Source organism: Dryobates pubescens, chromosome 13 (assembly GCF_014839835.1).
Source record: "Dryobates pubescens isolate bDryPub1 chromosome 13, bDryPub1.pri, whole genome shotgun sequence".
NCBI classification, from domain to species: domain Eukaryota; kingdom Metazoa; phylum Chordata; class Aves; order Piciformes; family Picidae; genus Dryobates; species Dryobates pubescens.
Window position 1 is genome coordinate 19,554,994 of NC_071624.1, and position 16,926 is coordinate 19,571,919.

General features: G+C 51.4%; 1 protein-coding gene across 1 annotated transcript in view; it reads right to left on the reverse strand.

The window, feature by feature from the left end:
- Positions 1-305: 305 nt before the first annotated feature.
- The window catches only part of PLCH1 (phospholipase C eta 1), a 65,281-nt gene continuing 48,660 nt past the window's right edge, over positions 306-16,926 (reverse strand). Inside the window, exons 13-23 of the mRNA XM_054166822.1 lie at positions 15,416-15,510; positions 14,650-14,750; positions 13,668-13,847; positions 13,470-13,577; positions 12,610-12,734; positions 11,737-11,821; positions 10,907-11,053; positions 10,309-10,388; positions 7,277-7,336; positions 6,350-6,713; positions 306-2,398 (exon numbers count right to left, since the gene is read on the reverse strand). Coding sequence (XP_054022797.1) covers positions 306-2,398; positions 6,350-6,713; positions 7,277-7,336; positions 10,309-10,388; positions 10,907-11,053; positions 11,737-11,821; positions 12,610-12,734; positions 13,470-13,577; positions 13,668-13,847; positions 14,650-14,750; positions 15,416-15,510 — 3,438 coding nt within the window. The remainder of the gene's footprint in view (positions 2,399-6,349; positions 6,714-7,276; positions 7,337-10,308; positions 10,389-10,906; positions 11,054-11,736; positions 11,822-12,609; positions 12,735-13,469; positions 13,578-13,667; positions 13,848-14,649; positions 14,751-15,415; positions 15,511-16,926) is intronic.

Genomic DNA, 16,926 nt, shown 5'->3' on the forward strand with positions numbered 1-16,926 from the left:
AGCAGGAGACGACAACACTCTTGCAGTCACTGCAGGGTTAGGCTCCTGAGCACAGCGTGACACAGACAAAGTGATGCTACCAATGCTCACTGCATGCAAACAGCCCCCAGGTGACTCCACGTGGTGGGGGCTGCTAAGCCAAACCACTGCTGTGGTGAGGGTGGAGCGGGGGCTGTATTTACACAGGGCCCAAGCACGGGCAGGGAATTGCATTCCTAAATAACTTAACCCCTCCACAGGGGCTCTCTTGCTAAAAATCCTTCACTTCAACCGTGTAAACTTTGACAACTGTGCATGTGTACAATCTACAGTCTCAGCAGGAAGTAGACCTCAGGCTGGTCCTCAGCGCTGGGCTCCAGCTGCAGGACAGAGTGCTGGGCGTACAGGCGGTCGCCGCAGCCGGAGTGGAAGGCGGCGCAGGCGCCCTCCGGCATTCCGCGGCCCTCCGGGTCCTCCCCGGGGAAGCCATTGAGGTACTTGGCTATGTAGGAGCCTGTGGAGTGCCTGTTGACACCGTGAGGAGGCGCCGAGGGCCTGCTCCGAAGGACCACCCCCGTGCCGCCGCCGGAGTGGGCAGGCTTGTGCTTGCTGGCGGCCTCCTGCCGCTCCTTGGCACGGCTGGCGATGTTCCGCACTCTGCTCTGGCTCCTGGAGGAGAGCTTTCTGACCAGGGCTTTGGGGCAGTCCTCATCGATCTGCCTGGAGCAGAGAGCTTGCTGGGTGTCCTCCTGGTCGAGGGACACCAGCTTCCTCAGCTGCTCCGTCAGGGCGTCGGTGGAGTGCGGCCTCACGTTCTTCATAGCGGCGAGCTTCTTGTCCCTCATGCCCGAGGAGATGAAGCTCCTGCTGATGTACTGGTACTTACTTTCAAAGTTGCAGGAGATGTCCTCGGATGTCAAGTCCCCGAGGCTCTTGGATTTGCAAGGGCTGCTCTGCTTGATGGCTGAGCGAGGTGGGAAAGCCAAAGCGCCGTGGAGCCGCGGGGAGCACGCGCCGAGCGGGGGGCTCTCAGCGGCGCAGGTTACCTTTGCCTGCTTCTCTGCGGGGTGGCGATACAGGAATCCAACATTTGCACACATGGGGAAAGGCAGCTGAGGGCCTGCAGTCCTGAAGTGGTCTGAGCAGCCCAGGGCAGCAGAGCAGAGCTCCATAGCTGTGCCGTTCCCAGAGGACCTGCCACCGCCGCACCCAGCGTGCTGCCTTTGCCTCAGTTTCAAAGGGGAGGCCAACTGGCTCATGTCTTCCCTTCTGTACTCACAGGCAGTGACCAGGAGATCCTGAGAATCCCCATCTACTTCTACTAGGCTGCTGCTCTCTGAAGTCTCACCAGTGAGAGGGTCAACAAGAGTCTCCTCAAAGACGAGGCTGTTGGAAGCAAAAGGAGAGGCAGACTTGGGGGCTTCCCAGCTCGGTCCGGGTTTTGTTCCTTGTTTTCTCTTGGGATTCACCTTGAGCAAAGAGAGGGGTGAAGGGCAAGGAGAACTGGCCAGGTTGTTTTCTATGCTACTTAACTTTTTCTTGCAGGCTGCCTCACAGTGGGGCTTACACTCAGAAGCTGGTGTCAGAGTGGCCTCGTGGACAATCGTGTACGTGGAGTACTCAGCAGTCTCGGGGCTGGGGAACGCGGTGGGATCAGGAGTGGAGAACAAAGGCGACTCGGTGGACCGAGCAGCGGGAGAGTTGTGCTTGCAGGGGCTGTGGAGATCAGCAGTAGGCACACCTGGCTGTGTGGCCAGCATGCTGAAGGTCTGGCTGCTGGAGCCAGCGGGGCTTGAGACCTTGCTAAGGTTGGTTTGGTCGTCAGTGAGATCCAGCTGTCCGATCAGAGCCGAGACGGCGCTGTCCATCTGGCTCTCAGTGGCCAAGGACACCTCATCTATCAGGCGAGAAATGTCACTGTCCTGCATGGCTGAGGTGGAGTGCAGGGCAGGGGCAGCAGAGCAAATGGCAGAGGAAGTATCTGTTGAAGAAGGAGGTGCTGCAGTGCTCTCCTTCATGATGTCACATCTGTGGGTTTCCACCTCTACGTTTTGAGAGCAGGAAGCCCTCACAAGAGTTAGTTGCCCCCTCTCAGACCCTTCTGTGCCATCAACCTTCTCATGGTCTGCACAGATTTTGTCACAGGGTGCTCCTGTGGAAATGTCAACATCAGAGCCCTGCATGAGGGGCACAGCTCCACCAGGGAGATCATTTTCCTGGCAGTCTGTGAGGTGATTCATTTCAGCCACACTTGGAAAAACTGAGTGCCCAGGTTGCTCTTGCAGAGGTGGTGCTAAAGAATCAACTGAGGCCTCCTTCTGCTCATTCTTCATCAACTGAGATGGCAAACTTGGAGCATTTGCTGAACCAGAGTCTTCCAGGTTTGTTTCTTGCCCACTTGAAGTGTCCTCACTGCTGGCTAAATGGAATGAGAGACATGTTAGTCACACACAAGCTTGGGCTCTGCCTCTGGACACCTATTTTGTCCTCAGACAGACAAATGGAGAACGCAAAATTAGGTACAGCAGTGACAGAACTTAACCATGGGGTTGTGCAGGTTTAGTACAAATTATCCATGGGACATGAAGAAATGGAGAAATACAACTGCAGGCACTCCATTGAAACTTCCTTTGGATGTCTATTACATCAAGCAGGTGATGTAATACTGGTTGCAAATAATGTGGATGAGGTACCAGAGCAGGGCTTGCAGGTGGCATTACCTTCAGCTGTGTTCCTAGTCAGATTTGTACTACAAAGAAGCATGGCAATAAAGACAGAACAAAACAGCTCTGTTAAAAACCATCATACTGTGAAACAAGAGGCATGCTTACAAGAGCTGAGTACAAGGCATCAAGCAGATGGACTCCAGACTCTACAACTAGTTAGGAGAAATGTTACAGTGCAAAAGGGTTGCTGTTGATCTTCCTTCTGCAATCATCAGAGCAAGCTTTTGAAAGCCTTACAAAAGAGCCATGGAAGAGTTCCTCCACCAAACCATCTGACTGGTCTTCATTTGTTAAATCTGAGCTCCATGATTCACTCTTTTGGAGCTTTGAATGAAGCAGGGACTATAGAATCATCAGGGAATGGCTTAGGTTGGAAGGGACCTCAAAGATCATCTCCTCCAACCTCCCTGCCATGGGCAGGGACACCTCACACTACAGCAGGTTGCTCACAGCCACCTCCAGCCTGGCTGCAAACACCTCCAGGCAGGAGGCTTCCACCACCTCCCTGGGCAGCCTGTGCCAGGCTCTCACCACCCTCATGGGGAACAACTTCCTCATAGCCAATCTGAATCTCCCCACTTCTAGTCTTGCTCCATCCCCCCCAGTCCTATCCCTCCCTGACACCCTCAAAAGTCCCTCCCCAGCTTGCTTGGAGCCCCCTGCAGACCCTGGAAGGCCACAATGAGGTCTCCTAGGAGCCTTCTCCTCTCCAGCCTGCACAACCCCAACTCCCTCAGTCTGTCCTCACAGCAGAGCAGCTCCAGCCCTCTGCTCATCCTCATGGCCCTTCTCTGGACACCTTCCCGCACCTCCAGATCCTTCCTGGAAGAGATGGAGACTCCACCACCTCCCTGGGCAGCCTGCTCCAAGACAGGTCTCTGTTATAGGAAGACAGATCTTTGCTGGACAGCCAACACTGCCTTCCTCATGGCATCCTGCAGTAACCAACACTTCAGCTGATCAGAAACTGCCTGATGGTGAAGCCATCTCCCAGTCTAAAATATCTGGACTGAACTCACACTGTGGGCATAGCCAAGCCTGAGGGAGAGTTGCACCTTCTCTTACCAGGGTTCAAGGGAATTGCTTCCATGACAAAAGGGCCTGGCTTGAGTTTCTCTGTGCCTACCACCAAGCCACGGATGGCCCAGCAGCACAGAGAAGGGAGAAGGGCCCTCAAGGACAGGAGAGGACTCCACCTGGAATTTCAGCTTTTTGATGTCTTGTTTCTTTATGTCTAAGGTGGCCTAAACTCCTCTGTAGGGGTAATGGAGGAAGGCTCACAGAGACTCCAGGGGACAGGATCTAGCTCTCTCCTAGTTAGAAGGAGCAGGATTCAACCCCTGTGACAACTTTTGAGGTCATCTCACCAGGGCTGGTGCTTTCTGCAAAGGTTATTTTGCTAGGAGTGAGGAATTGGGACCTCCAAAAGGGTGGAGGTTCCTTCCAAGAGGATCTTGACTCTTTTTGGTTGAGGAAGAAACATTGCAGCTGTTGTGGAAAATGGCTGAGCTGTTTCCCCTTCCCAGGCTCCTCTAGAGGCCCTTCCAATTCAAAGCACAGCATTTCAGAGCTGACTTCCTTTCCTGGCAGCATCTTTTCTCCAGTTGTTTGGTTTTTTCTCCTGGTGGTAGAAATCAAACTGGTTTGACTTTGCCTGCTGCTTCTCCCCAGCACCTTCTTGTACAAAGAGATGCCCAGATGATCTGTCCCTGCAAAACCACTCACATGGACAAGCAGAACAAAGGTGGCTCAGCACCCTCCTCTCATCTGCAGCTGAGAGGTCTATTTTAAGGTGGCTCCTGTGGTTGCTGGAAGCTGCTGCTCCATTGTATTCAGAGCAGAGCAACGTTTTTGTCACCTCTCAGGCCAAAAGAGGTTCTTGTGGTGCTCTCCGCATCTCACCAAGACAGTTGGTGCCTCTGGCTCTCCTGTGCCAGCTGAGAAAGAGCCCCAAGGGACTGACTGCTCTGTCAGAACCCACTAGAAGGTGAGGATCTGCCCTAGCCCTGCAGCCTGGTGGGGACAGCCTGCATGAGTGCACACAACCAGAATCCAGCCCCAAAGAGCAGCACAGACACTGCAAACCAGGGACAAGCTCAGGGTGGAGGCAGCAGGCCTTGTATGCAGTGCTTCCTAGACCTCTGTGAGGAGGCTGAGGGGAGACCTCATTGCTCTCTACAACTACCTGAAAGGACATTGTGGAGAGGCTGCTGCTGGTCTCTTCTCACAGCTAATTAGTGACAGAACAAGAGGGAATGGCCTCAAGCTCTGACTGGGTAGGCTTAGACTGGACAGTAGGAAACCTTTTTTCCCCATGCAGAGTGGTCAGGGATTGGAATGTGCTGCCCAGGGAGGTGGTGGAGTCCCCAAGGCTGGATGTGTTTGAAGGTGGTTTGGATGAGGTGCTTGGGGCTCTGGCTTAGGGGTCACCCTTGTAAAGTAAGGCTCTGGTTTGGACTTGGTGATCCTGAGGGTCTGTTCCAAGCTGAATGTTTCTGGGATTCTGTGGAATGCTCCAGCAAATCCTTTATGAGCTCAAACACACTGAGCTTGCTGCACTCATGGGAGCCTTTCAACCCCAGGACTGCTCCTATAGAACCATGCAGTCATTTTGGTTGGAAAAGACCTTCAAGGATCATTAAGTCCAACCATTCTCCAACTCTACCAAGGCTGGTGCTGTGGTCACTCAGCACCACATCGACACAGCTTTTAAACACCTCCAGGAATGGGGATTCAGCCACCACCCTGGGCAGCCTGCTCCAGTGTTTGAGAATCCTTTCAGTGAAGAAGTTCCTTCTGATATCCAACCTGAACCTCCCTTGGTGCAACTTGAGGCCATTTCCTCTTAACCTATCACTTGTACCTTGGGAGAAGAGACCAACCCCCACCTGCCTCTAACCTCCTTTCAGGGAGCTGTAGAGAGCCAGGAGGTCTTCCCTCAGTCTTCTTTTCTCCAGGTGGAACAAGCCCAGCTCAAGACTGTGGGATGCAAAGTCTGACCTCTTTTAGCCCTTTTTACATCTATTTGACATTGTCCAGTAGTTTTTGCACCCACTACTAAAAAGAACCAAACACACATGGGTGCAGGGGGGGATCTTCCTCCTTGAAAATCGGGGGGAGAAAGCCCAGCATGCCAGCAGCTGTTTCCACGAGTAAAGGGATGAGAAGCCAACTAGAAACTGATGAAGTGTAATTGAGAAGTAATTGGCAAGTGTCCTGTGAAGAGCACTTGCAGAAATCCTTGCCTAGTTTGGAAAGCAGCCAGCTTTCCAGGATGTCACTTACCAAAGAGCTGCAGGAGCTGTTAAATACTTCAATGATAGGTAAGTCTGCCCAGTCTCTCTTAATCTCAGTTGAACAAACTGCAGAACTAAGCCTTTTAACAGACTATCACAGAATGGTTTGGGTTGGAAGGGACCCAGGATCATCCAGCTCCAACCCCCTGGCATGGGCAGGGAGACCTTCCCCTCGCTCAGGTTGCTCAAGGCCTCATCCAGCCTGGCCTTGAACACCTCCAGGGAGGGGACAGCCACAACCTCCCCGGGGAACACCGTTCCAGTGTCTCACCACCTTCACTGTCCAGCCTGGCCTGGAGTCGACTATTCCACCTCCTAACATCAAAACTGATTTTGGGAGCATCTTACCAGCTGCATTTTGTTTTCCTTTGGCATCTGGGGCAGGTTCATCTCCTGGGCAGGGCAGCTCCATCAGGAGGTATTTATCCACAGGCATAGAAGCAGGGCGGGCTTGCAGGCTCCGGCTCGTGCGCCTGACCACTCCTTCCTTCAAGTCTTTCAGGTCTGCTGGCTCAGAAGCACTGTCTTTGATCTCAGCAGCTTCCAGGAAGCCCAGCTTGCTTTTCTTCCTGCCCTTGGCCGGCGCGCTGGCCGTGCGCCGCAGGATCCTCTCGCCCAGGGAGCGCTTCCGGATGTAGTGCCCGCCGCTCTCGGCGGAGCCGGCCTTAGGGGGCTTGTTAAACAGCCCTCTGAGTCCTATCAGCTGCTTGTTCTGAAAGGAGAAGGAACAACCAAGGCTTTGAGTGAGCTCAGACCATTAGATAAGGAGAGCAAGCCAAAACAAGCTGCTTTTACTTATGGGTGATGAAGACAAAGTTTAAGATGCAGCAAAGCAAAAACTCACACCAAGCACTTCACAGCTACTCGGAGCGAGGAACTACCAGCACAGGTCTCCACCAAGTCATGCATGCCTGTAGATCCCCTCATCAGAGTGGCAGCCTGCCACAGTTACCAGATCTCTCCTCATCAGGGTGGCAGCCTGCCACAGTTACCAGATCTCTCCTCATCAGGGTGGCAGCCTGCCACAAGTAGCAGAGAAGTTTGCTCAGAGCCTCCTAATCAGAGGTGAAAAGGCTGTGGAGAAGTGTCTGGCAGCCACAGGCTACACATGAGCTTGGGAGTTTTAGGCATGGGCTTGACCAAAGCAATATTGAAATGCTCCAGAGGCTGGATGAGGAATGATGCAGAGTTTGGGAGCTGCAGGTCATGCGATTAGGAACCGCTGGACAAAGCTGGACGCCCAGCAAGGGCAAAGTGCATGCTGATGGAGTCTACCTTTGTGGCTCCTAGAAAGTGCAAGATTGTGTAACTGGGATTGAGGATTAAAGGGCTCCACTGAAAGGCAAAAAAATGCAAATACATTTGGCTAAGGTTCCCAAGGCTGTGATGCAAGCAAAGAAGGCAATAGCAAGGCAGCTGCAACCAGAACCCCTCGACAGCAAAGGATTTCAAGCAGTCTAAAGTCAGCCTCTCTCAACCTTGCCCAGATACCCTCACTGAGAAGGGTCACAGAACCATAGCATCCCAGACTGTTTTGGGCTGGAAGGGACCTAAAGATCATCTAGTACCAACAAGTCATAGATCCATAGAATGCTTTGGGTTGAAAGGGACCTTAGAGATCCTCCAGTTCCAGCTCCATGCCATGGGCAGGGACACCTCCCACCTGCCCAGGCTGCTCAAGGCCTCATCCAGCCTGGCCTTGAACACCCCCTAGGGAGGGGACATCCACAGCCTCCCTGGACAATCTGTGCCAGTGTCCTCCCCACCCTCACTGTCAAGAATTTCTTCCTAATGTCCAGTCTCAGTCTCCCCTCTTCCAGCTCAAAGCCATTGTCCCTTTTCCTATCACTTGCCAGAAGTCCCTCCCCAGCTCTCCTGTAGCCTCCTTCAGATACTGGAAGGCTGCTCTGAGGTCTCCCTGGAGCCTTCTCTTCTCCAGGCTGCAGACTGGGTGTCTACATGCATTCAGCCTTCAGTTACTGATTACAAACAGTCACACAGCTCATCATTAAGGCAGGCATGAGATAAAGAGGCTGAGTGGTGCAGAGATCGAGTCTCAGTGGGTTGTCTGGCCCCACACACATCTTTTGTTTTCCCTATTCTGCTGGTTCTCTTGGCTGTGTTTCCTCTTTGAGGAACCCATGAGCCAAGAGCCAAAGAAGCTCTCCAGCAGGCAGACTCTCACCAAAACTGGCTGTGATGTCACACATAAGGTGTACAAAAGTCTTTCAGATGCATTCCAAGCTGCTCACCACTGCTGTTGCTTTTACACTGGTTTAGGCACAATAAAATCCACCGTAGATACTAAAAGCTTCTCTCTGTAGCACAGAATGGCCACTGCTGTTCCCTCCACTGCCTTGCTGCTGTCCTCCCTGGCAGGAGGAACACTGCTGGAGCAGACAAGTGCACTGAATCCCTGGGCTGAGACAAGATGCCAAGAGCCAGGCAGACATCCAAGGGATTTACAGAGTCATCACTGGATCATTCAGGAATCTAAAGGGATCAGTGAGGATAAAGGCAGTGGAGCTAAGTGAGGATCTGGACTAGAGCAAGCCTCAGCCCCTGGGCTTCCTCTGTGTTGTTGTCCCTGTCTGTTCCACTGAGCTTTCCTCGGGTGCTCACAGCTCTGGGGCCTCACATATCTGGCATGACATCCTCTGCAGAGGGAGAAAGGCTGAGGGCAAACTGTGCTTCTTAACCTCTGCCCTTCATGGAAGTGCTTGGGGATTATTCCTGTGGTTGCCTTTCCTTTATTTTTATCTCCACAAAGTGCTGCTTTAGTTCAGCATCCTCTGGACTATGGCCTGAATTTCTTTGTGCTGCTTATCTGCAATGCACAAGTTCCAAGCAGAGATATTATTGGATATCAGATATGTGTAGCTACTTGTAAATGTATAGAAAAACCTGTGCATGGCTTCAAAAATCCTCTTGCAAACTACTCCTGGAAGCAGCTGAAGTGCAGAGAAAGAGCACTCTGGGTTTATTTGCACTGCTTAAAGATTTGACAAGCAGAAATCTTGCAGACCAGCAAAATCCTGCACTAAAACCTGGGAGATTTTACTGCTTAAATTCACTGCTTGTCTAAGACCCTGTTGGGATGCACTAACAGTCCTCAAGGTTTACTCCTGAAGTTGAATCAGTTGAACACAGTGCTCTAGTGGAAGGTGTCCCTGCGCATGGTAAGGGGGTTGGAACTAGATGACCTTGAGGGTTCCTTCCAACCCAAACCATTCTATGAATCTCTGAAATGTCCTTCCTGTGTCTAGACAGGACAATTTTTAGGTGCTAACAGCAAGAGCATTCCTAAGTACCTGCATGCTAGTCTAAGAGTCTGTGATGCTTTCCTTGATCTCCTGCAAGGATCTCCCAAACACACACTGAGCTGCATCCTTTTGCTTCCTGAGCACTCTGACAGCAGTGTCTGTGCTGCTACTGCTGTAGCTCAGCTGGAGAGCCCAGTGTTATACTGGACATGGGTGTGCTGCCAGTGGGTGTCCCAGCTCAGTGCTCCTCAGAGAAAACATCAGCAGTAAGGATCTGCATTTTGCTTCCTTGATGCTCAGCAGTGTATCATAGAATGGCTCAGGTTGGAAGCGACCTCAAAGATCATCTGCTCCAACCTCCCTGCCATGAGCAGGGATGCCTCTCAACTAGACTCAGCTGCTCAAGGACTCATCCAGCCTGGCCTTGAACACTCCCAGGGAGGAGGCATCCACAAGCTCCCCAGGCAACCTGATCCAGAGTCTCACCACCATTACACTGAAGAACTTATTCCTCAGCTCCTGTCTAACCCTGCTCTCCCTCAGCTTCAAACCATTCCCCCTTCTCCTGTCTCCAGACACCCTCAGGAAAAGTCCCTCTGCAGCCTTCTTGTAGGATCCCTTCAGGCACTGGAAGGTAGCTCTAAGGTCACCCTGGAGCCCTCCCTTCTCCAGGCTGAACAACCCCAACTCCCTCAGCCTAGCCTCACAGCTGAGGTGCCCCAGCCCTTGAAGCCCTCCTCTGCACTCCTCCCAACCTCTTCAGGTATCAATAGAAATTAAGCCATCAAGTTGAGGACAAGAGAGACCCTGACTTGTACTTCTTCATTGAGGAGTAATTTGTCTAAACTTAACCCTTGAGGAGTTCCAGAGAGAGAGGCAGGCACTGCCCACCCAGGGCACAAAATGCCACCAGTCGAAGCTGTGCAGCCCATTTACAAAGCAGATAAATGCTGTGGGGTTCTGGGGGATCTTAAAATCCATTCTTATCAGGAGATTCAAACAAGAAGGTGGTGACAGAAGATGTCCATTTGCAGGCACACCTACCTTCCCATAGATCTCATTAATGGTGATGTGAACAAATATGGATGCTTCTGGCAGCCCCTCCAAGTACACATGGCGATAACCTGGGGAACCAAAACCAGAGCACCTCAAGTGACCAACACTTTGCACTTCATGCACTAAAATGCCTATGAAAGTGAAATAGATACAGCAAGCACCTTATGCCTTTAGCAAAACCTACGGTTTCCAAGCCCCACCCAGTACAAAGTTCTGAATCATAGAACCAATAATGTTGGAAAAGACCTCAGAGATCACCAAGTCTAACCTATTACCTACTACCTAACACCTCCTGACAACTAAACCATGGACTGTCACAGGCTGCACAGAGAGGTGGTGGAGTCTCCCTCTCTGGGGACATTCCAAACCTGCCTGGATGTGTTCCTGTGTGACCTCCTCTAAGTGACCCTGCCTTGGTCAGGAGGGTTGGACTCAATGATCTCCAGAGGTCCCATCCAACCCCTACCGTCTTGCGATTCTGTAAGACGTATAAGCATCTATCTCATGCTGATATCCTCATCTTTAAGTTCCCAGGTGGTTGTTCTTCAGCTAGATGTCTAAGTTGAAGCAAACAAGCAGGACTAACCAGGGACCAAGCTGCTGAAGGCCAGAGTCCTTTGTCCAACAAAGTCTCGCCCGATGGGATCGTGGTCCCAGACGAGGAACCGCACCAAAGCTATTTCCGGCATGTGGATGGTGAAAGTGAGGGTTTCCTCCCAGACAGGATTAAACCCTGCAAAGCAAACACAACAGCAACTTTGGGAAAGGAGTCCAGAGCAAGCACTAGCCTTGATTTTCATCATGCATAGCTTGGCAGGAGGCACAAGAACCAAGCAGACAAAGGGAATCTCATTCCTTGTTGCTCCCCTAGGTCCAGGCACTCTCCGTCCCCATTATCTCTTGCGCTGCTTTTACAAACCAAAGGCTTCTGGCAGGGGCACCAAGGGCGTTTGTTGTTTTGCAGAACTATGGTAGGCTAAAGATAGTCCAAACCAAACAGGCACTTCCTTTCCCCCCCACCCATAGTTTTGCAGCTATGAGAGCTGGTGTCCACCTCTCCTGCTGCAACAGGCCATCCCACTCTGTCACTCAACTCCTTCCACAAAGGCTGAGGGGGCAGTGAAACTGCCTAGGATGTGGTTTGATTTCACTGCCTGTGAAATTCTACTCATATCTATGTCAATGTGGACCTTCTGCAGAAAGGAGGTTTTAGAGCAACCCAGGAGAAAGCTACTGTGGTGAGCAGTTCTTGCCCTTCCCCCCTAGCCTTGTCTCCCTGCAAGAAATTGTCTAGAAAGCAGAATTTAATTCAGCAGATGAGAGGCTTTGCAATGCAGAAATTCAGAACAGAGACTGAATCACTTCCAGTTACTTAAGCTTTGATGGGAGAAGAGGAAGCCAGCTAGATTGTCTTACCATTGTCATCAACCACCCTGGTCTGATCTTTGCAGCAGTCAACAGGCAGCCCAATAATCTCCACCTCAACAAAGGGATCAATTATCTGCGTTTGAAAAACAAAGCATTTTAAAAGCAAGCCAAGGAGGTCAATTTCAAACACAATTCACACAGAGAGTCAATTTCAATTCACAAAACCCTCCACTCGTAGCAGTTTTCAAGAGCACAATCATGGGAAATGGAGAAGAGAAGGCTCTGGGAGGACCTTAGAGCTGCCTTCTGGTACCTGAAGGGATCCTACAGGAAGGCTGCAGAGGAACTTTTCCTGAGGGTGACTAGAGACAGGACAAGAGGCAATGGGTTGAAGCTGAGGTAGTGCAGGGTTACACTGAAGCTGAGGAAGAAGTTCTTCAGTATGAGGGTGGTGAGAATCTGGATGCCTCCTCCCTGGGGGGTGTTCAAGGCCATGCTGGATGTGGCCTTGTGCAGCCAAATCTAGTTGAGAGGTGTCCCTGCCTACAGCAAGGGAGTTTGGAGTGGATGATCTCTAAGGTCCCTTCCAACCTGAGCCATTCTGTGGTTCATGAAGTACCAGTTGATGCAGACCTTGTAGTTTCAGGAGCTGTTTAAAGTATAGTGAAGCCACCCTCAAAATACAAACCCAACCAGTTCCTAAACACAGAACCACAGAAACATTCAGGTTGGAAAAGACCCTCAGGATCACCAAGCCCAGCCAATGAACATCATGTGTGGGCACATTTAGTGACCAAAAGCTCAACAACACCTGAGATTTACTGGTGTGTTTAACTAAGCAGAAAGTTTCCTTGAGCCACATGCTGCCAGGTCACTCCAGCACTTCTCATGGAAGCATCTGTTGGTATCAGAGTATCTCACCTCTCCCCTGTCTCCTAACATTGAGTCTGGAGGCTTTGGTAGCTGCTGTCCACTGATGATCTTCAGAATCAGCTGCTTTTTAGGACTGGCAGGAAGTGGATCAGAAGAGTAGGGGTTGAATGTGCCTAAAAGATGGCAAGGAATGAGAAGTGTAAGGAAAAAGATAAACAGAATAAAGATGGTCCTACAAAATGCATATACAGAGCCAAAATGCAGTCAGAAGTGAGTAACTTAATAACCCAGAGAGTAACTTAGCTCTCTGACTTAGAGCTAATCTGTAAACTCCTTGGTGAGTAGCAGCTCTCTTATTTAGAGATGATGGGAACAGGCTGAGAGAGTTGGGGCTGTTCAGCCTGGAGAAGAGAAGGCTCCAGGGTGACCTTAGAGCAGCCTTCCAGTACCTGAAGAGGGCTACAGGAGCGCTGGGGAGGGACTTTTGACAAGGGCTTGTAGATATAGGACAAGGGACAATGGCTTTGAGGGGAGATTGAGACTGGAGATTAAGTAGAAATTCTTTTCAGTGAGGGTGGGGAGACACTGGCACAGGGTGCCCAGGGAGGCTGTGGATGCCCCCTTCCTGGTGGTGTTCCAGGTCAGGCTGGATGAGCCCCTGGGCTGGTGGGAGGTGTCCCTGCCCATGGCAGGGAGCTGGAACTGGATGGTCTCTGAGGTCCCTTTCCACCCAAAGCATTCTATGGATCTACGACTTGTTTTACTTACAACCTCAGAGTTACACTGCATGGAAATCTGACAGATTCTATGTGCTCCTACTTTCTTTTCTTGTGTCTTCACAACTTCACCATGAAGCCACATTCTGAAGGCCTGACACTGAGAGCACTAAATGCACAGTGGGACATTACCTTTGCACATCTGCTGAGGCTTGAGGACGTAACCACAGTTGCCATTTACCCTAAACTTTGCTTCATTTAACTGCATCACACGTCCCTCAGACTGGTAGTTGAGTGCCACTGGGGAAAGAGAAAAGCCAGGAGTCACTGATCAATATTTACTTAGCACAGGCACAAGAGCTGGCAAGGAGCTTGTCACTGAGCACTCACCTAACTGGCAACCAACATTCCAGTAAGGCAAAGGATTGAAATTGCTGGAGTCAATCCTGTAGGCTGATGGATAGACCCTTGTGAGCTGCTTCTGGTTGTAGAGCATGAACTGCTCAGCCTTCTGCTGCACTGCTTGGTGGGCTCTGGTTTCACTGAATGACAGCACGTTCCCTGTGGATCCTGTGTGTGGTGTGAAACCAACAAGTGAGTTACAGAGCAGTCCCTGGACCCACACCTCAGTTACGGTGCTATTAAACAAGGAGAACATGAGGTTTAGCCCAGAGTAGCCCTGTCAAACACAGATCATGCACACTGCAGAATTGAAGGGCACCAGCTTCCCCTCCCAGGAGGGACTTTTGGCCTGCCCTCAAGTTTCCAGACTCAAAGCCAAGCAAGAGCTCAAGCTAACTACTAGGACCTTTTCCTCTGCAGAACCCCAGGCATGGCTGCTCTCCTCCAGACTAACCAGCCCCAATTGTCCCAGCCTTTCCTCCTGACAGAGATGTCTCGGTCCCCTCAGCATCCTTGTAGCCTTTTGCTGTACCCTCTCCAGCAAGTCCCTGCCCTTCTTGAACTGGGGAGCCCGGAACTGGAGTCAGTACTCCAGCTGTGGCCTTACTAGGGGGTGAAGAACCTCCCTTAACCTGCTGGCCACACTCTTCTTGATGCACCCCAGGTGACCATTGGCCTTCTTGGCCACAAGGGCACATTGCTGGCTCATGGTTATCCTGTTTGTCCCACCAGCACTCCCAGATCCTTTCCCCCAGCGCTGCTTTCCAAGAGATCAGCCCCCAGCCTGTGCTGGTCCATGGGGTTGTTCTTCCCCAGATGCAAGACTCTACACCCGGTGGTTCTCGGTAATTGAGTGGGAGAAGCAGGTCACTAATTGCTCTGCTTTGAACATAGCTTAGGTCAACAAGGGAAATCTTGGGAACACAGACAGAGAAAAGGGCAGGTGTAGCTCTCATGCCATCAGCCTTACCATCATCTACTATATCCTGGGCTGCCACAGAGTTGGTGTAGACCACGAGGTCAGAGAGAGCGCGGCACAGCTTCACCGTTTTCCTTCGCCGTGTCAGCCTGCTGCTCTTTGAGACGTTCCACAGATCAGGCACTCTCCAGAAATGTTTAAGGCACATGCCAAAACACCCCCCACCCCCTCCCTTTCTGTCCCCTTTTCAGCAATAAGGAAATAAGAGTGAACAGGTGACTCTTGCCCTTGTACCTCTGCAGCCAGACAACACAAAGCTTTTCATTTGAGCTGTAATGAAATAGCTGCACCCTGGCTCCTTCTCAACAAGAGCAGAGAGCTTGGAGCTGTGGCTGCAAGTGAAGCATTTCAGTGACTACAAATCCATTCTCCATGGCACCTTTTTGATTGCTTTTCCTTTACCTTCTCAGATGTAATAAAGTTGGCTGGGCTGTGATGTGCCCTTGTTTAGCCTAAACTCTTTTCTCTGAGCACACCTTGCAGCGTGCAGCATGTGGGTTGGCATCTCCCCATCGGCTGCTGATTACTGCCACACTGCCGTGCAGGCTGAGGGGAATTGCTCTTTGCAACCTAGGAAAACCTACAATCAAAATATCAGGCTGCAGCACTCACAGCATAACTATCCCCCACCAGCAGCCTCATCAATGACCTGCTCTTAAAAACAAGGCCTCCCTGAGGAAATGACACAAGTATTGCTAGCAATAAACATGCCTCCAGCTTTAACCGAGCTGGGAACCTGTGGTGATTCATAGCTCACCTGTGCAGCTGCCCTGCTTCCTTCCCAGAGGGGTTTTGCTGGCTTTCTTCCTCATCTGATGCACTCTGGTATTTGGCTGCTGCCTTCACAGCTTTCTGTTGGGAGAGAATCCAGCAGGGCCAATCAAGCAATTCATCAGTTTATGGGGTGGGTCTAGAAACTCAGAGAACCATAGGATGGGAGGGGTTGGAAACCTGCCTGCACCTTGTCACCCTGGGCAAGGGTTCCCTGCTGTGGGTTCCCTGCTTTAGCAGGGGTGTTGGACTGGAGAATCTCCAGGGGTGCCTTCCAAGCCCCACCATGCTGGGGTTGTGTGAGATGGGCTTTCTAACCTGCTGTATTCATTAGGATAACTACCTGAAGTAATTAAGTTATTGAGACATTTCCCAGCCCTCAGTGTAGCCAGCACTGTTCAGTGGCTGACTTTTCTCTGTGACATCCCATTCCACAGCGTTTGTTTTGGCACCAGTGTGAAGTGTCCAGCCCCATGCACAGCAGGTACTTGCAGACCTCAGCTCATACTGAGGAAGTAAAGTGGATGAAAGCAATAGGAGCACTTTAAACTGCTGTGAGCTGATAATCAAAGTGAGCCCTGCTGTGGTCTGCCTAGAGAATTTATGACAGCTCCTGGCTGGCTTCAGGGCAGAGAAGCTGGTGGCTGATGAAGTGTTTCTTAATTGCTGGGTTCCCTAAAACCACTGCTCAGCTGATCAGTTCCTCTGTGCTCCCTGCTTGGCTGCAGCTTTCACCAGGGATAGAGCTGAGGAGGAACAAAGGCATCTAGCAGGCTGGGGGCAGAGGAAGCCACTGGTGGCACAGATCTGCTGCCTGCCCCCGTCATGACCAGCCTCTGCTGATTGATTGGGCATCTGCTAATTGACCCTGGAAGGAAGGAAGCTTGAATTCACTTCAGCAGCTCATGCTGAGCCTACATGCTGAATAAATCCAAGCCTCGGGGCGCTGTGGGAGTGTGGGAACAGAGGAAGCAGATGAGAGGAACACATCTGTGGGGATCTGGGAATGGGAGGAGACATGGCTGCACTGTCCCTTTTGGTGGCTGCTCTCTGTGCAGCTGGAAAGTGAACCCTCACACCCACTGCACTGTTCAGCTCTTGCACGGTTCAGTAGAGCTGCCTAGGTGAAGAGCCAGCGAGGCAGCCAGCTTGCCCTAGCAGCCACACACACAAATGCTGCAAGCAAACCCATGGAGAGATCAGAAAAGAAGAGAGCTTTGCACAGCAGGAGCCCAGAGCCAGTGCTCAGAGCAGTTACTTGAAGGAAGGAACAGAAACAGTGCTCTGCATGGCACTGCCCAGGGGATCAAACAGGGTAAAACTGGACCCCCAGTGAAACCAACTCTGCCAGCTGTGTGGAAAACAAGAGCGCACCAAGGCCCAGCTCTGCATTGCTCTGCTGATTTTCTGCTTGGCCAGAAACCAGCCACTCCACACCACCAGTGAATGTGACCTGACTTTGTCTGAGCATCTTTACAAGGTTCTCCATACCTGAGA